Source organism: Peromyscus californicus, unplaced genomic scaffold (genome assembly GCF_007827085.1).
Source record: "Peromyscus californicus insignis strain IS unplaced genomic scaffold, ASM782708v3 Scaffold_1__1_contigs__length_55948999, whole genome shotgun sequence".
NCBI lineage: Eukaryota > Metazoa > Chordata > Mammalia > Rodentia > Cricetidae > Peromyscus > Peromyscus californicus.
In genome coordinates this window covers 18,590,925-18,609,645 of record NW_026294492.1, presented here as the reverse complement: position 1 = coordinate 18,609,645, position 18,721 = coordinate 18,590,925, and the positions used below count along the sequence as shown (strand labels likewise).

General features: G+C 42.8%; 1 protein-coding gene across 8 annotated transcripts in view; it reads right to left on the bottom strand.

The window, feature by feature from the left end:
- Positions 1-2,104: 2,104 nt before the first annotated feature.
- The window catches only part of Ncoa1 (nuclear receptor coactivator 1), a 336,679-nt gene continuing 320,062 nt past the window's right edge, over positions 2,105-18,721 (bottom strand). For 5 of the 8 annotated variants that reach the window (XM_052745992.1, XM_052745990.1, XM_052745993.1 and 2 more), the window contains 4 exons: positions 16,844-17,018; positions 12,658-12,841; positions 7,968-8,057; positions 2,105-4,446 (listed from right to left, as the gene is read on the bottom strand). In XM_052745992.1, coding sequence (XP_052601952.1) covers positions 4,276-4,446; positions 7,968-8,057; positions 12,658-12,841; positions 16,844-17,018 — 620 coding nt within the window. In that variant the 3' untranslated portion in view covers positions 2,105-4,275. Of the gene's footprint in view, positions 4,447-4,530; positions 4,588-7,967; positions 8,058-12,657; positions 12,842-16,843; positions 17,019-18,721 lie in introns of all 8 variants that reach the window. The other 3 variants (XM_052745996.1, XM_052745995.1, XM_052745994.1) reach the window with 3 other exon arrangements.

Below are 18,721 nucleotides of genomic sequence, written 5' to 3'. Positions count from 1 at the left end.
TTAAGAGCACTTGTTGCTTTTGCAGAGGACCCAGGTTCAGTTCCCAGCACCCCCATGGTGGCTTACAACCATCTCTTAACTCCAGTTCCAGGAGATCCAATACCTCTTTCTGACCTCTGCAGGCAAACAGGCACTCATGTGGCACACATATATACACGCAGGCAAAACACCCACATACAATACATCTTTACAGCTGGGATTTCAAAGATCCACACTGATAAACAGTTGTGTCATACCCTGGTGGGGCCTGCTTCTTTCCTGTTTACAACTCTCCCAAAGGTCTGCAGAGGGTGAGACCATGATCACTGACCCAACAGCACTTTTGAACTTGTCAGAGCACGCACAGACCTTCTCTGAGTGTCTTTAATATCATTACCAGCTCCAGATGGGTGGACAGAAAGAAGAGAAGGCGATGTTTCTGGCTGGGTAGGGCCAGTTGTGGAAGAGACCGTAGCTATCAGCTGTTATAATTTTCAGATGAGACCCCCAAGCCTAGCACACTATTGGAGTCGGCCCCTTCAGCTCCTTTCCGGCCTGCCAGCTGACAGAACTCTACAGGCTTGTTTAGGAGCGCTCCACACACTGGCCAACCTTCTCAGAAGCAAGCTCTCTAGGGTTTCTTCCCCTCCGCCTTCCCACGCGCTGCCCCTCAGAACTGCCCTTGCATCACTCTTCACGGCATGACTCCTGCTGTTCAAACACCTCATCACACTCAAATGCCGTCTCTTCTGCAGGGAAAACCTGCACTGACCTCCAGGCACGGCCCCACGGAACGCCTCTGTACCACTTCCCTCAATCCTGCTTCTAACTGCTCTCCATCCCCAGCCTGTGAATGTAAGTCACACAGGGCAGGGTCCATTTCCGTCTTCATCGCTTTCTTATTCCTGGAGCCTTGGATAAGGAATAAGACGTTGTTGAGCAAGTGAACGATGACAGAACTTTTAGTTTTTTCAGTGTTCTTAAGAGTGATGGGAGCAATGAAAATAAAATACGCAAAGAAAACCAACGTTGCTGGCAGACCAGGTTCAACCTCCAACGAAAGGAACGTATGGGTTCAATTAAATCAGTGACATTTGGAGACGGGGGTGGGGTGGGGGGTGGGGTGGGGGGTGGATGGTCACAGATCATTTACTGTATTCAAGTGCAGGTGCTCTTATGGCAAGAGCACTTAAGGTCAGCACAGGATTAGCACAACTGCTATGTAAACAGACAACTATCCTCTCTTTCACTCGGTCAGCCCAAGAGACAGCACCTAAGAACTTTATGAATGGACTCTTCCCCAGACAAGACCACAAAGAAGGTCGTTTCCTCATTCTTTCTTTTTATTTGCTCTTCTCTCTCCTCTGCTACTCAGGATAACTTTACATCAGCGGGCAGCCACATCTAAAAGAAGCATCAAGTTTCTCTTATCCCAACTATGGGCAAAATATGATTTTTAAATAACAGATCCCAAGTCTGTAGTTATGTGTGTGGGAATGTATGTGAAAAACAGGCCCTGCTCCTACCCTTTGGAATTGTCTTTACTTCAGGTCTAAGTTTAAACAAAAATTATTGTTGGTGTGTGTGTGTGTGTGTGTGTGTGTGTGTGTGTGTGCGTGTGCGTGTGTGTGTGTGTGTATTGCACCCCTGTGGAGGCCAGAGGACAACTTTCAGGAGTCCTCTCCTTCCACCAGGGGTTCCAGGAACAGAACTCAGGATGTTAGGCTTGGCTGCTGAGCCATCTCACTGGCCAGGACCTAAAGTTTATAAAATGCATTATCACACCGAAACAGCATCCTCAGGTAAAATTCCACACCTGCATCAGTGCATTAGGAGAGGCATGATACTCTGTGGTTCTTCAGTGTTGCCTGGACAGTATCCTAGCCTCAGACACAATAATTTACTCATCAGACAGATGGTCCAGCTAAGTTAGCATTTCCTCAAAGGCCCTAATCACAGCTTAACAGGAAAGGTTCACATTAGAGTGACTTTAAGGATTTTTGGCTATAGGGATCCTTTCTATTAACCTTTAGTATGTAAAGTCATCTGGGCTTTGGCAATTTTTCTAGAGTCGTCTCCCCCAAACCACCCATCTCCACCCCCACAGAAATGAAGAGGCAGCTCATGAGGTTGTTAAACAAATTCTATTCAGTAGCTGGAAAAGTCAATTTCCTGTGGAATGACAGGAATTACATAGAAGCAAGCAATTTTATTTTCCTCAAATGTAGCAATAATTTTAATCTGTACATACATAAAACAAACAGTGCAATTATAGAACCTCGAAGGTGACATGCATACTTTAAGGTGCAGAGGGGATGGGGGCGGACATTGGCATCTCCAATTTTCCTTACTGCTTTTCTCTTCTAGGTCCTTATGCAAAAGCACTGAGTCAGGAGCCTTCATCTGGAATGATGCTGAGGTGAAAGGTGAACTTCCTGAAGTCTGCACGCTTATTATCACAAACAGAATGGAAACGACCTCCTAGGGCAGTTTGGTAGGAACTAGAGTAATATGGCTGGGCTTTCAAGCTGGAAATGACTGAGATCAAGGATGCATTTTCTGAAAAACGAAAAAAGGTAATGTTTGTAACTGAGGGTCCTATTTCTGTTTCATAGCTGCTACCACATGAGCCCTTCCACCCTTTTCAAAATGCTGTAGTTTCTGGATAGATGCTGTTCAATGGAGTCACTTGACATTAGGGGTGGTGAGATGCAAAGGAAGGACCTGGGGAAATGGCTTCTTCCTTGAAGTCTTGAGTCCATGCTCCTCATCTGCATTGGTTCTTATGGCCTTTTCTCTGCTGTGTGAGCAGAGGGAGCTGGTGCAGAAGGTCAGTGTTGTCCGCAGGCCCGGGGATGCAGATCAAGGTTAGCATTGGAGGGCTCCCTTGGCCTCTCTTGCAATGCCTTGCTCAATCTCTCCCGCCTGTGGCAGGACTTCTAGCACTAGAGTCAGTTCACACTGGCTCCTTTCTTGGGGCCAGGATGAGACGGGATGTGGCAGAGGAACAAGACAAGCGGAACACATGGTACCAATTAGCCTCGGAGCAGAACAGAGAAACTTATATTTGCACTGATGGAAATTCAAATTCCCAAAGTCATTGTGAGACAGAAAAAGCAGATTTTCTCTGAGAGAGCACTGATTTCCCTCTCTACAAGCGGCTGCGGCACTCTGGGGTGGTCTGCCCTAGCTCAGCTAGAATAGCTCTTTCTGGCAGTACCACGTTGATGAGTCCCAAAGGAAATCCATACATGGCTTCACAGTTACTGGGATAATGAAATTACTAGCCAAATGTAATTGCAATTCAATCAACATTATATTTCACACACAAATTTAGAAAAACCAAGAGGATGATAAAAGCATAAAATTAAACAGAACAAAATCAATTTCTACAAGAAATCAAAATATATTTACAGTGAGATTTAAGGAAAAAATAAGCTACTCGGATCATAAATTTAATTTTATTTTAAATAACTTTAGCTACCTCGCTGTTAACATAGTAAAAGCAGAAAGAACAGGCTGCTTTCCCCCGTAGACTTAATCAGAAAATTTTATCTACAATAATTGATAGAACTCGGTTCTTGTCCTTCACCCATCTCATCAAAAAATTATTGCATTTTCCCCCAAACTGCATTTTTTGGATTCCTCAGTGAATATACTCATTTCATCCTCTTTCCTGGAGGCATCTTGGTTTCAATCCATCGTTATAAAAAGGAGAAGGGGTGCATATGTAGAAGCAAAATATTCTCTTGATGCCAACAGACGGAGTTGCTTGGAGAAGCTGATTGTGCACACGAGCTGCCTGGGGTTGGGGAGGGGTGGCTGTTGGTGGGAGGAACTTGATGGCCTCTGGGGGACAGACAGGCAAAGCCCCATGGGCTCTTCTTCCAGGGCAGGGGCAGGGCTGAGCCAGCCGGTGAGGCAGGGCTTCATCTTCCCTTAGAACTTCTTATTTTGGTTTCCCTTCAAAAGCCTTCATCCAGAAAAGAAGCCAATGACTGATTATAAAAATAAGAATAATTAACTTTTGGCTCAAGAAATGAGATTGTCCAACTGTTCTGCCTTGTTATTCTTTTCAATATCCAAGGTCTTTACAGAGAAAGAAACAAAACCATCTCTCAATCTCCCAAAAATGAACTTTTTTTTTTTTTTTTTTTTTTTTTTTTTTTTTGCTCCAAATGCTACGACCTGAAGAATGGCTGCAGATTGAGATATCAAAAATCTCAGAAAAATATATAATATATTTGTATAACTCTGCATGTCTATTATTTAAACTTCACATTCCTTTAAAAGTGGTTATTCAGTCAGTAGCTGCTGAAGGAGGCTCTTCTGCTGGGCCTGGGGGGTCTGTGGTCCTGATGTGGGTTTTTGAGTTCCCAGTGGACCAGGCTGGTTCAGGTAAGGGTCCCCGCCTACCAGATTCACTGTACACTGGACGTCAGCAAACACCTGAACCTGTTGCACCTGCTGGAACACAAATAAAGATGTGTTTAGACAGAAAGGCCTGCCCCCCCGGCTTATGAGTGGGTACTACGTGAAGTGGAAACTCACTAGAGCATTCCTCTAGTCTGTAGCCACCACAGAGAAGAACTCTTCTGTCTTCTTGTCCTACAAAAAGAAAATCGCTGCACTCATTTTGCTCAGGGTTCTGGAAAGTTCACACTTAAATAAAACCCAAACTGGAATGGTCACGCCTCCTACCGAGTTGCCATCTACACTCAATGTGCGTCCCTAATATTACCAAGGCTGGGGAAAGGCCAGTTTCAGAGTTTGGGGATACAGTGATGGTCGTTAAAAATAACATGCTAATTGGAAAACTAGTTCAAAATCATTCTATGGATGACTTTAGTAGAAAAAAAAGGTCTTTTTTATGTCACTGAGAAACAAGGGCTTTAACCTATTATTGGCAAAATAAAACCACCACACTGCGCACCAAACACTGGCATTCCTGAGATTCATATCCAGATGATAGTGTAGTGAAGTGTATACAGCTCCTGCACACACTGACTTCAGATTTACAACAAATATTAGCAGAGAAATTTTGTATTTGGTTTTCCCCTCATAGACAATTAAACACACAGCAACAAACATCAGCTGAGAACAGTGTGAATTTTCCCTGTACTTTCAGTAGTAATAAATGTATTCCTTAACAAGGTCTAAAGCTGCATAGTTCTGGCATCTCCTATTGGAAAACTAAACCAGGTAGTAGTCCTCCCCACTAGCCTTATTAAAAGTTGTCTATAGAACTGACTAGAAGGCACACTTCTGAATGCTCCAGATGAGGAACAGAGATGCTTTCTAAAGTAGCTCAGTGACTAAGACTTTTGGCAAATGTGTTTCACGTTTAACAGGTTGTAAAGGATTTTAAATTAGTGATATCTTTTTTTGTCATTTATCTCTAATGCATGCCATTTACATTCAGCTTTTTTGAAAAATTTTCTATCCTCATTGGAATACAAGTTGTTTTCTATTACCTTCATTGGCCCAATGTCCAATGTCCTGATCATCAAGTTTCTGTATCAGGCTAGCCTGTGGTCTTTTCTTAATCCCTTTGCATGCCCATTCAGTTCTCTCTCTGGGAAGAAGACAGCCTGGAGGCTCCAGTGTCTGGTGAGGTAGTTAGGCTAGCATTCCTCCTTCTCCAGCTCCTCAGGGACTGCTCTCGGCTCTGCTGCCCTCCCAATGCCCTTGTTTGAGGTTTTTCTCTGAATCTACCACACACTGTCTTTGGTTCCAGGTCCTTCTCACAGTATCCTGTTCTTGTTCTTAAGACTCAGGGGCCTTCTGTCCTCACAGCAACCTCCCGGCCCACTTCCTGCTTCTCCACTCTGTGTTCCTTTTCTCCTTCCCGTCTGGACCCTGGGACCCCGTTGCGGTCCTCCTTCCCTGTACACAAGTCACTACAGGTCTAGCTAACTCACGTTCCAGTTTTTGTCTGGCAAACACAGAAATGGGGGGATAACGAGAGACATTGTGATGGGCCACAATGGAAAGAAGATCACGCCACTGGCCCTTCACCTGAGTACAAACAATGATGCTTTTCAGGCACCGAGTTTTCAAAATCAACACAGAAAATTTTATGTTTACTCGTTTCTAAGTATGAAGTGTTGGGGCAGAGAACCTAAGGTGGTTTTTCTTCCCTAAGTATTTTAAAACAATCTGGATAAAGAAAAGAACTAGAAAACAAACTAGAGAGAAAATTCTGCTTCTTTAAAAAGGATATTTTAAGAGAGTGTATTTTAAAAAATTATAAAGATTAAGTCAGATTCCAAAACTCATGTTAGCCACTTAGAACTGCTACCTAACATAAGGATGCCTGAGACCAGGTCTCAAGGGACTTTGGAACTGCCACCTCTGCACAGTCAGGCACATCACCCAGGAGGAGCTGAGAGTGTCTGGAGAGGACTGGAGAACTCAGCACCTGGCTCTCTGAGTTCCCAGCACACGTTTGACTTTAACTCAAGCACTGTCTGATGACTCCAAAACCTTAAAAACTTGCTTGTCTGCATTAAGCAGTTTGTCATACCTCCTGGGGCATGTCTCTACGAGGTGACTTTTAATTTCCAGCGAATGAAGACTGTCTTCCACATCTCCATCACAAAATGCCCATTCCTTATCCCACAGCACTCAGATGTACTTCCTACAGCTCAGCGTCTGGACACAGCCTCCTGACTCCCCTTTCCCACTCATAGCCCCCAGCAAGCCTTTCTTTACCTCTTCCAGCCAAGGATAATGCCAAACTAGTGTGTTATCAATGGTCTTCAGGAGACGTTGTCTCCAGGACGGAGCCTGGTTCCTTCACTCACTATTCAAGTCATCTAGAAATTTGATGCTATCTATCTACTATAACTCTTTTGATTCCTGTGATTTCTTATTATAAACCTTTTAATTCCCAATAGATTTGGCTTCCCATAACTATGTGAAGACACTATTTCCCTGCCTCTGGCTCCCAACAACTGTCACTCTTTTCTCCTTCACGCGGCTGAGAACTGTTCAACCGGTTTAGTCCACCTCCTGTGTAGATGTTCTCTGACCATCTGAGCTTTACTCACCTATCTTTTTCGGTATGGGATGGAGCCCAGAGCCTTCCATGAGGAAGACAGGGTCCCGCTACTGAGCTGTATGCCATCCCTGTTTCTCCTCTCTGTGCATGCTTGGTTTCTGTTATTTATAGCATGTACTTGGTCGTCTGCCTTCTTTGGTGGCATGACAATTTATGTGCATGTATCTGTGTGCTGCATTTTTAACAGCCCCTAGGAAGACTTTGGTACTGGGAAGATCTGGGTCGGAACCTCCCCAGCTTTGTGAATAATGCACACAGTGAAAGATCCTCAGGTTCCATTTCTTCATCTGTGAAGGAAAGGACTGCAGCCTCCACAGAGTTACGATGGAGGGTTAAATGAGATAAAGCTCACAGTGGGAGCACAGTGCCCTGCAACCATAAATGTTACAGTGAAGACTACCTATTTTCATTTGCCTCTGTACCATGATGCCTATGTTGATATTAAGAGACTGAAGACTAAATCAGTTGCCAAAGCGAATTAACCCCATCCCCAAATTTCTGCTAATACAGAAGAAACCACCTTGTAATTTGTGCTGCTCAGAAATGCCCTGCTAAGGAGGTGCAGCACCCAGAAGACGCTGCTTTGCCTCAACTTATTGGATCCGTTGAGATCTTTGGTGACAGCGTTTTAGAGCTTTCACGAGCAGACTTTATAGCACTGTTTAGTCACACGTGACTCCACTATCTGACCAAGAGCTGGTTAAATCCTTGAAAACGTATCTCATTTAACCCTCTCAACACCCTGTAAGCAAGCATCCCAGTAGTTCCGTAGTCAGACAGAGGCTCAGGAGAGTTCTGTCAAATCCTCCCAGTGACGCAGCTGACAAGGGTAGAGCCAGGGACCACACCCACATGCTATGTGATGTCCTCCGTGTATCCAGAGTGCCTCTGCCAGCTCTGCACTAGGACTTTCTTTCTTACTGACCTGGCTTCCATCTGCTTCTGTTTTGAGAAGGTCAGTGGATGAGAGCTGGTTGCAGTAGAGGCCTGTGTGTCTCAGTGCTGGATCATTCATCTATTAGAGATAAAGAAAAGATCAAATCGTAAGCTAGTTGTTTAAGCTGGAAGCCACGTTCTTCAATGAGAAGACTGACAGAGAAGTATTTGGAGGACTGTCACCTAACAGCGGTTTATCAGGCTGCCATTCATCAGTCAGACAGGAGCGCCCTTGTGGGTAGAGATTATGAGGATGGATGCTGGTGCTGCTCTGTTCTGACCTAGCTGCTTTCTTGGAGTGCTCACCTTGTGAAACCTGTCACTGAGTTGTATACTTTTCCGAATACTCTAATATTTGACACGTGAATAAAAAGTAAATTCTTTTTCTCTGTCTCCCTGACTCAGTCTGTCTTAATTGCCTTGTCTCTCTCTCTCTCTCTCCTCTCACATACAGGCACACACTCAAGCTGACTCACCACCTCAGCTGAGAATCAGTAACAAGGGCCTGGAGAGATGGTGTGCTACTCCTGCAGAGGATCTGGCTTTGGTTCTTAGCACCTATAGCATCAGGTGGTTCAACCCAACTGTGACAGCAGCTCCAGGAGAACCCAATGCCTCTGGCTTCTGTGGGCAACTGTACTTATACGGGGAACATGCACGGGCATGCATGCACACGAATACACATACACACTTAAAAAATAAATCTTAAGGAAGGATCAGTAGCAAAGATCGTATTTATACCACTGTCTGAATCCACCAAAAACCCAGACAGAGTAAGAAACAAAGGCAGTTAAGATACCAGACAAAGACAATGCAGGGTACTGATCTCTGAGAAACCACTGGGAACTCACTCCTGTAGCAGTTTCCTAGTCTACAGCTGAGTGCATCCTTCGAGTTAAGAGGCTGCTAGAACCCACAGGGCAGAAGATCAAAGAAGAAGAGTCCAAAGAGACAGGTCTGGAAATAGGCAAGGTCCTCTAGCCTGTGCTCACAGTGCAGAGGAAAGAGCTGCCTGAGTAAATGACATGGGTAATTCCAAAAGAGCACACAGGGCTGGGACCAGGTCTCCATCTCAACAGCCAGAGTGGAAAAATGTCAGATTCAGGAGGTAGCAGGAAACACAATACATCCTTACTATGAAGGCACAATTGGAGAGAATGAATACCACTTTTGTCCCGTCAAAAAAGACATGAAAGGATCAAATTACTTCCAGGGAACCAAATCATTTCCCATAGCAAAGATCAAAAATACTTATAAGAATATAAACGGTAGGGGCTGGAGAGATGGCTCAGCGGTTAAGAGCACTGGCTGCTCTTCCAGAGGTCCCGAGTTCAATTCCGAGCAACCACATGGTGGCTCACAACCATCTATAGTGAGGTCTGATGCCCTCTTCTGGCACACAGGTAGAATACTGTATGCATAAATAATAGATAGATCTTAAAAAGAATATAAATGGTAAATTTCATAGTTTTGTGTTCAGTAGAACAGACAGTTATGAGCCATAATGAAAATAAAAACCAATGAACTGAAATCAATCCCCAAACAGTTCAGGTGATATAGGACTGGCAGGTGATTCATTGATTAGGAGATAGACTGATTTAAAATAGCTGTAATCGGCCGGGCAGTGGTTGAGCATGTCTTTAATCCCAGCACTTGGGAGGCAGAGCCAGGAGGATCTCTGTGAGTTCGAGGCCAGCCTGGTCTACAGAGGGAGATCCAGGACAGGCACCAAAACTACACAGGGAAACCCTGTCTCGAAAAACCAAAAAAAAAAAAAAAATTCCAATCATACCAATAACCACATTAAATATACATGGACTAACCAGTCTAATTAAAAGGCAAAGACTGTTGAATTGAGCAAAAAAGGCAAGACCCAACTATATAAGGAACACCTGTTAGATATAATATTTTTACTCAATTCATTATATTTTGGTTGGGCAGTGGTGACATTGCCTTTAATACCAGCACTCAGAAAGCAGAGGCAGGCAGATCTCTGTCAGTTCAAGGCTGGCCTGGTCTACAGAGAGAGTTGCAGGACAGCCAGGACTACATAGACAAACCCTGCTTTGAATAACAAAAACAAAAACATCAAAAAATTCATTATATTTTGTTTTAATCTAATAGAGATAGTGAATAATCCTAATAACTGAAGAGTAACAAACATAAAAATAATTCATTTGTGCCTTTATTTTGCTACAAGATACAGCTCACAAGATGGGCATGGAAGCACCCAGTACTTGGGAGGTACAGGAAGGAGAGCAGGAGTTCAAATTCATCCTTATTCACATAGCCAGTTGTAGGCTAGCCTGAGACCTTATCTCAAAATGAACAGATAAAATGATACAGATCATTAAGTTACTGGATTCTGTTTCCTTAGGTTTACTATGTAATTCCTAGGAAACAGGGATGTAAAAAAGGAAATCTATACAAAAGATAGCAAGCACATACACATAGACATACACATATAGATATAGATATAGATATAGATATACATATACATATACATATACTAACTTTCTGTAAGTCATGGCTACCTGCCAACAATCTAGTTCATAATCTACTTTGTGGTGGCTAATATGAATGATGGAAGTACTCACTTTAGGCAGTTATTCTAATAGTCTTTTAAAATCATTTTCATTTTAATCATTGTCACCTAAAAATGTGCAGGAGGCTCAAGGATAAACTCCAAACGGTGGCTAGCATGCATTATCCCACAGCAGGCCTATCACATCAGTTCTGCCCTAACCATAACAAAAATATCCCAGTAACACTCATTAGACATTCACCCTCTTGTTTCTGCCTAGGTTTTACTTTATTAACCAATCCTGAATGCTCTTTTCAGTCCACATTATCTCTTTCTGTTTTGATCTGGCTTTGCTGGGGACTGAATCCAGGCCCTCAGATGTTAGGCACATATTCTACCCTAGCCCTCAATTCTTATTCTTTCTTGATTTTTATTTAAAAATTCTTGTTTTGTTTTGTTTTTTTGCTTGCTATGTAGCCTGGTACTTGCTATGTAGACCAGGCTGGGCTTGAGCTCATGGCAATCCTCCTGCCTCGGTCTCCTGAGTCCTGGGATTACAGGTGTGTGTCAGCACATCTGGCTTTTCAATGTTCATATTCATTCTCCCCTGCTGACCAGGGTATCCTTATGGAAACAGGCTAGCTTCAGTTTCTTGTTTTTGTTTTATTTTTTTTTTTGAAGACAACTTCTCTACAACATTTTTTCCTGATGAGGCCAGGCTCCTTTCATTTTAAATACTTGATAATAAGGTGACATATACTATTGTCCTATAGGAGGTTTTTTTTTTTTTTTTTTTCCTGAGACAGAGCTCTGGAGAACTTGGTATGTAGACCAGGCTGGTGTTAAACTCACAGAGATCCACCAACCTCTGCCTAATGAACGCTGGGATTAAAGGCCTGTACCATACTCAGCTCTGGAGGTTCACCTTTTATGCAGCTGTCTGTTCTAGTATTTGATGGATTCATTGCCCATGTGTCTACTCATCAAGTCAATATGTATGTCCCAGGGAGCTATCTTTGTGTCTAACAAAGAGAAGGTGTCCAGAGAAGGGCCAGCGGAGGTCACCTCCTTGGCCTCGAGGCTCAGAAGAGGTGGAAAGACTGTAAGGGCCAGAAGCTGGGAGGACTGGGGAGAAGCCGTGTCGTCTTCTGGACACGCCGTGGCTGCTGTGCTCACGAGCCCACTGTAGTTGTGGGCTCCTGCACAAGACGAAGACAGGCAACATCCTAGCGCTCTAGCCCATTAGCCCCCGCCTCTAACTGAAGACCTGTTTGCCCCACAGGGAGGGAGAAACAGTTTTTCAGGGGGGTGACCTCTGGTAGGTGGACCAAACTCTGCTAGATGGCCCTGCATCTAGGAGTATGTGGTCAGCACAAACTAGGCTTAGTCAATTATTTAAGAAAGGGACAAATGTCACAAAGTTGAGAGGGGTGGGGAGGCGGAGGGTGAATATAATCAAAATACATTATATGAAATTCTTAAGAAATTAATAAAAATGTTGCATTGACAAAAAGAAAATATATTCAGAATATACAAAGTGTACCACTTTGCAATAAGTGAAAATACTAGGATTTTGTGAGACTAAATTCTAACTTATAAAGTTTAGCGAAGTTTGTGTGCGTGTGTGTGTGTGTGTGTGTGTGTGTGTGTGTGTGTGTGTGTGTGTGTGGAGGTCAGAGGACAACTTGCCGGGGTTAGTTCTCTCCTTCTACTATGTGGGCCCTGAGGGTCCCCAGGATTGAACTCAGGTAGTCAGACCTGGCTAGCAAGCATCTTTACCCACTGAGCCACTCCGCTGTCCATCCTATCTTTTTTTATTTTTATGTGTTTGGGTGTTTTGCATATATGTATGTCTGTGCACTTCATCATGCAGAGGCCAGAAGAGGGTGTTGGATCCCTTAGGACTGGAGTTACAGAAGGTTCTGAGCCACCATGTGGGTGCTGAGAATCAAGTCCTGGTCCTCTGGCAGAGCAGCCAGTGCTGTAACCACTGAGCCCCCTTTCTATCTATTAAGGACGAGTAATGATCAGAAGATAGTGAGAAGGAATAAAGAAGCATGGTTCTTGCTGGTAATAGCCAACGTACCTGATTCTCCTGGGGTAATAACTGTTGTGTTGTGGTGTGTGTAACAAGTGTGCCAGGCATGCTGCTTACCTGCTCAGAGCACACAGTATTCATCCCTGGCATCTGCAAAGAGCTCATCTGCATCTGGCCCATCATTGGACTCATGTTCTGAACGTTTGCATTTCCGCCTGCCATGGACACGGTGATGCTCATGTTGTTGTACACTCCTGGCTGTGCGGGGGCAGGCTGGTTCTGGACAGCTTGACTGAACACACTGTTAACTCAAAAACAATCCAGATTACATGCACTGTTCATGAACATGGATTTTTTCATTAGACAGAATTCCAAGTAAAATATTTTGTATTTTTAAATACATGTAAAGCTATATCTTGTATATTAAAGCAGACCGTAATTCAGGCATATTCTGAATTCTGTCCAATGGGCTTAATAATAAAAAGGGCTCATGTCGAGTTCTCTCCTCAGGGATGAACACAGATACATTTCACATCTTTTCGAGAAGCTGCATAGAAGGGCAGCTATGTTTTCCAAGGGCTTGCTTTACTGACTTTCTCCCTTCTTCATGGTCAGGTTCTGGATTGTTGCTATTCCAAAGATTTCAAATGTAAACTAAGTTTTAGTAGTTAAAATAATTTGGAATAAATTCCAAGTGAATTCAAATTGGAACTTTATATTTGAAACTTGAAAATTCCCAATGACACAAATGTATACTTCTAAAAAGGAAATAATGTAAAAATTGTCTTTTATAAGATCTGAAAATACCAACTATTTTGATTATTACTCAATTGTTATTTCTGGTGAAACTGATTCCCCAAACAATTTCCCCCATTGTTACTTATTTATTCCTTAGCTCTCCAGTGGTAAGTAGGACACCATGACATTTATAGCTTCAGTCCATTAAGGTAATCACACTGAAATCAACAAGCCAAAAAAAGTCTATTCATCATGTCTGAAGAAAAGTGGCAATTTCCTCCCCCAGTTAATTATAAAACACTGAGAATTGTATGCCTCAGAATCGGTCAATAATGCGTCTATGGACCTTTAATGTCCTACAGAACGTATGCTTGTTAGGCAGTGTTCCCACAACTAAAAGCACTAAACACATCTATTAATCTATGTTCACTTTCTAATGAGAACATTTCGCCTTAGACAGTGTTCATTTGTCAATTGGTACACAAATCATCTCTGTGGGGAATGGAGTTCTGTAAGTTCACACACTCGGAAGTTCTAAGCACGTCATACTGAAGAAAGCTTAGGGCTTAATTTTCTTTCGATTTATACTTGGAACTATATTTCAGCTTACATTCCTTCAGGTGTTCCTAATTCCATTTTCCTTTCTTCCATCACAGGAAGAAGACAGGACCCTCTGTGGCCTTAATCTGTTTCAGGCCAGCTAGGCTCACTGGCACCTTAAGTCCAATCCTCATGCACCTGTATTCCTGTCACCTCATGGCAATGACCACTGTTTTCTTAGGGAGCACTACCTATCTGTCAACCCCAACACAGGAGAAAAAGACAGAGATAAAGACACTGGTCCTGAGTGGTTTCCATAGACTAACATAGGTTAGTAATGACCAAAGAGGTCCTTGTTTAAGTAAGACTAAGAAACAACAACTGGATGTGGCTTCTACAGTGGTCCTGAGCACTGGAACTTTCCACACAGAAAAGCATTGTATAGAGAGACACGGCCCTGTTCCAGGACACAGGTTTGCTGTAACTATTAGAGTTCTGACACCCTGCCTCGGAACACTGGCAATAGCTGAGACAGGAGGCATTTGTGATAGTCCAGGACAAAGGGATGGTATTTTGCCTCTAGTGTGTTAAATGCAAGAGGTAAGTGGGGCAATGACATCATTTGTTGGTTTACTTGATGTAAGATTCGGAAAACAGAAAAGTTTTTCTTCTGAACAACTAGAAGAATGGAGCTGCGTCTTAAGACAGAGAAAAGTAAGAGAAGAGCAAGTTTTAGGAAGAGTATCAGTTTAGTTTTGTCATGTTAGGTTTGTGATGTCTTTAGACTTCTAAGTGTAGATGTCAATTAGGCAGCTGGATATACAGTATGGTATTCAGGAGAGATGTGTAGGCTAGAGATCTAAATGACTGTAATAAGCATAAGCATATAGACATTTGCCACAGGAAGTCTAGAAGGAGAGAGAAATGGGATGAATGAGAAAACAAATATGCATGTGTTACAGGTGCATGCTGAGATCAGCTAGGTGTCCTCTTCAGGATTATCATCTACTTCCTTTGGAGTAGGAACTCTCATTGGCCTGAAGCTCACCAATTAGACTAGCATGGTCAGGGAGCTCCAGGGATCCTCCGGTCTTGGATTATAAGAATGAGCCCCCATGCCTGGCATTTTTATGTGGTTTCTGCAGTTCAACCATGGGTCCTTGTGTTTGCAAGGCAAGGACTTCACTTTTTTTTTTTTTTTTTTTTGGTGACAGAGCTCATGTAGATCATGTTGGCCTGGTACTCACTAGGTAATGAAAGACAACCCCGAACTCCCAATCCTCCTGCCTCTTCCCAAGTGCTGAGATTACAGATTTTCCACAATGTCTGCCTTAAGATCGGATGTTACAACCAAGGGAACAGGTCATTATAAGAAAGAGGTCCTATGTTGAATTCCTGGCCTTGCATGGAGGCCAAGGAGATGATCTCCTAGCAAATGATGGCCTCCAGCAAAAGGGAATAAGTAGGAGGAAAGTCACCACGAGCGAGAGAGCACGAAAGAGACATGTTCCAAAATACAGAAGAAAAGAACTTCAAAAAAAGACGCTGCTGACAAGGATTGCACCTGGCTGTACAGAGGACACTAAGCACCTTGGCAGGAACATTTTCGGGGTGGTGGTAAAGATGCGCCTGACTGGCTCGACAGGGCGTGGGAGGGGAAGAGGTGAACAGAGCAGTCTTTTAGAGAATTAAACTGTAAGGTGGAACAGAGAAGCAGGTTAGAACCTGTCAGCACGACTTTCCCCAGGCCTTCTTTGCCATTCCTTTCCTCCCTCTCTTCTCTTTTCTTTCTTCTTTACTCCTCCCCATTCTCTGTCCTTTCCTCCTGCTTCTCGGGAATCTACCTCCTGGCTAGTATGCGCTAAGCAAGAACTCCACTGCTGAGCTAGACTGCTAGCCACCGTCATATTGAAATGAAATACATAGGTGCCTCCGGTATGGAGCAGTCATCATCGGGGGTCATTAGAGAGCTGCCGTGTCTAAATGCAGCCGAGAGAGCTGGGCAAAGGAGCTGCATGCATGGAAGGGAGTGGTTAGAATGATGGACAGTGGGATCACAAGTGAGTTTAGGAGGCTGGGATTAGAACACATTAGGAGACTAAATTCTTCTTGCATATTTCAGATGGTTCCACTCCCATCCAATTTACACACAGTCCTTACTGCGAGCCACACAGTTCTCTTACAAAAGATTTCCTCTCTCACCTTTCAGTGAACTTTAAGAGAACATGGTTTTATGTTTTCAGCTTTAACTGCCTTACTTATTATGTTGTCAGACTAAATGGCTTCCCTGTCATCAGAACCAAGACACAACCAAATTAAAATCCTTATAAAATCAAGTGATGTGTGAAAAGTTCAGCATTCAGACTTCAAAAAATAAAAAAACTTCAGTGAGGTAATTTTATAAGCTAAACGGGTAAGATGAGGCCACTAAAAATCCAGACATGCACAGGGAGTGAGGCAGAGTGACTTAGGAAGCCTGGAGATTGTTGGTTGTTGTACAGTTCTTTCAGACACACTGAGCAGAATGAGGCAAGGATCCCCTCTGCTCAAATAAACTCCAGCATGTTACTAGTATGACTTTAAGAGATTATCTACTCTATTTTCAATAAAAAGATTTTCTTACAATCATAGTTTATGGAGAACTGATTGTGGATATGAAGTTTGATCTTTTTCTGTACCCACTGATATAATAAAATATTTTCCCTTTGAAAAAAATATATCTACTTGCACATCTGTCCTAGAAAAGCTGTTACTGATGAGCATAGACTGCATCCCTCAGGCTTGTGAAGACAAGGGTACAAAGGCCAGAGGCCACTAGACTCTTCTACTGTAAATACACAAGCTGGCCTAAATGACGAGTTGATACTTCAAGCATTTGACAATCCCATTTTCCTTTGCTGATGACAGAACTCAGTTCCTTCTGGCACACAGGTGGATTGTGAACGCACAGTCACTTAAGGAAGTACGGCTTCTCTTAGGAGCTGCACAGTGCCAGGGATTCGCACACAGAAAAACTATCCCTTACTTGTTGTTGGCCATTGTCCCCTGCTGCCAGGCCTTCATGTCTGGTGACTGGTACCCAGAGGCGGGTGGCGTTTGTTGGAGCAGAGAGCTCTGAGGAGGAGGGATTGGCATCGGCACCATGGAGCTCCCAGGGCTTAGAGATGGGGCAAAGTTGGCCTCACCTTGGGGAACCAGTCCTGAAAATTGACACACATTAATTGATGGAAATACACTATAAATGTATCAACATCATAAAATAATAACAATAAAAAGCACCTGCTAGAATTTATTTAGAAATGATTTCTTTAACAGAGGAAAAATTAAGGAAAGTGGTCTCTTAAATATGGCAGGAAATCCTAGAACAAGTAGATAAATAAGCACGAAATTTGGAAAAAGGGCTTTTAGTTGCTTAGATATTGATTTGTATAGCAGGACTATATTTGATCCTTTTCTGTTCTTTTTTTGCTAATAAAAATTTTCAAGTGCAAAAAGAATGAACATACATAGTAGATTACTTGTCCAATAAAAATAGCTTAAGAAAGGAAAATAATTAGGCAAGAAAAACCACTTGTGAAACGCAAAATCATCAGAAAGTTGCTGGCCACTCCTTCCTAAGCTTCTTCATGTGTTCTGCCTCCATTCTCCTCTTTAAAAAAGCTTTATTTATAAACATGAACGTCACCCATGGGATCCGTAAAACTCAATGACTTTAGTGAATGTACAGAGTTGTGCGGCTATTAACACAGTGCAGTTTAAGCATCTGCATCACACTTGATTTCCCTGGGCCTGTTTGTAATAGCTAATTCCCATTCTCACGCAAACAAAGTCTGTATCGTGTCTCTATATAAAATGGTTTTTGTTTGTTTTTGAGACAGGGTTTGAAGAACTCCAGGCTGGCCTTGAACTTGTTATGGAGTCAAGAATGACCTTGAACTTCTGGCCTTCTAGTTTCTACCTCTTGAATTTCAGAGATTTTAAGTGTGTATGCAACCACGTAAAGCTAAAACCCAGGGCTGGTGCAAGCTAGACCAGCATTCTTCCGATGTAGCTAAATCTGCAGACTTTACAGAACTATCATCATGTAGGTCATATCTGGTCTTTCGTGTCTGGCTTCTTTCACTTAGCACAGTACTTTTCGGATTCAACCATTCTGTACCATTTGTCAGCCCAGGGTTCACTCCTTTTTAAACATAGAAACACACTTATTAACAGACATCAGTACGACTATCTTAAAAAGCAATCGATATAAAAACAGGAGTTTATGTATAGGCTTCTTATTCTGTTCTAGTGATATGTATCACTGTGTGTGTGTGTGTGTGTGTGTGTGTGTGTGTGTGTGTGTGTGTAACAACTTTGAAATTAGGTAGTTGTCTCATTTTGTCTTTCCTATATGAAACTGTTTTGGTTACTCTAGTTCCTTTAAGTTTCTATATACATTAGAATGCATAATGTAAGATAAGTTATCTATTTTGTTAAAAATCATGTTAAAATTTTTGATTACAATGGATTATAGGATCAATTTCAAATGAATTATCAGGATTTTTTTTACTCTGCTTTTCTTAAAAATTTTGAGCACTTTATTATTTTTATGTGCATGGATGTTTTGCCTGCATGTGTGTCCATGCACTACATGCATGCAATGCTCATGGAGGCCAGAAGAGGGTGTCTGATCTCCAGGGACTGGAGATACAGACAGTTGTGCGTGCTGGGACTCAAACCCAAGTCCTCTGGAAGTACAGCCAGGTGCTCTTAACTGCTGAGCTATCTCTCCATCTCTTATCACAATTGGGCTTTTGAGACAAGGCCTCTCTGTGTAGTCCTGGCTGTGCTGGAATTCACCATGTAGACCAGGCTGATCCAAATCACTGAGATCCACCTGCCTCTGCCTCCCGAGTGCTGG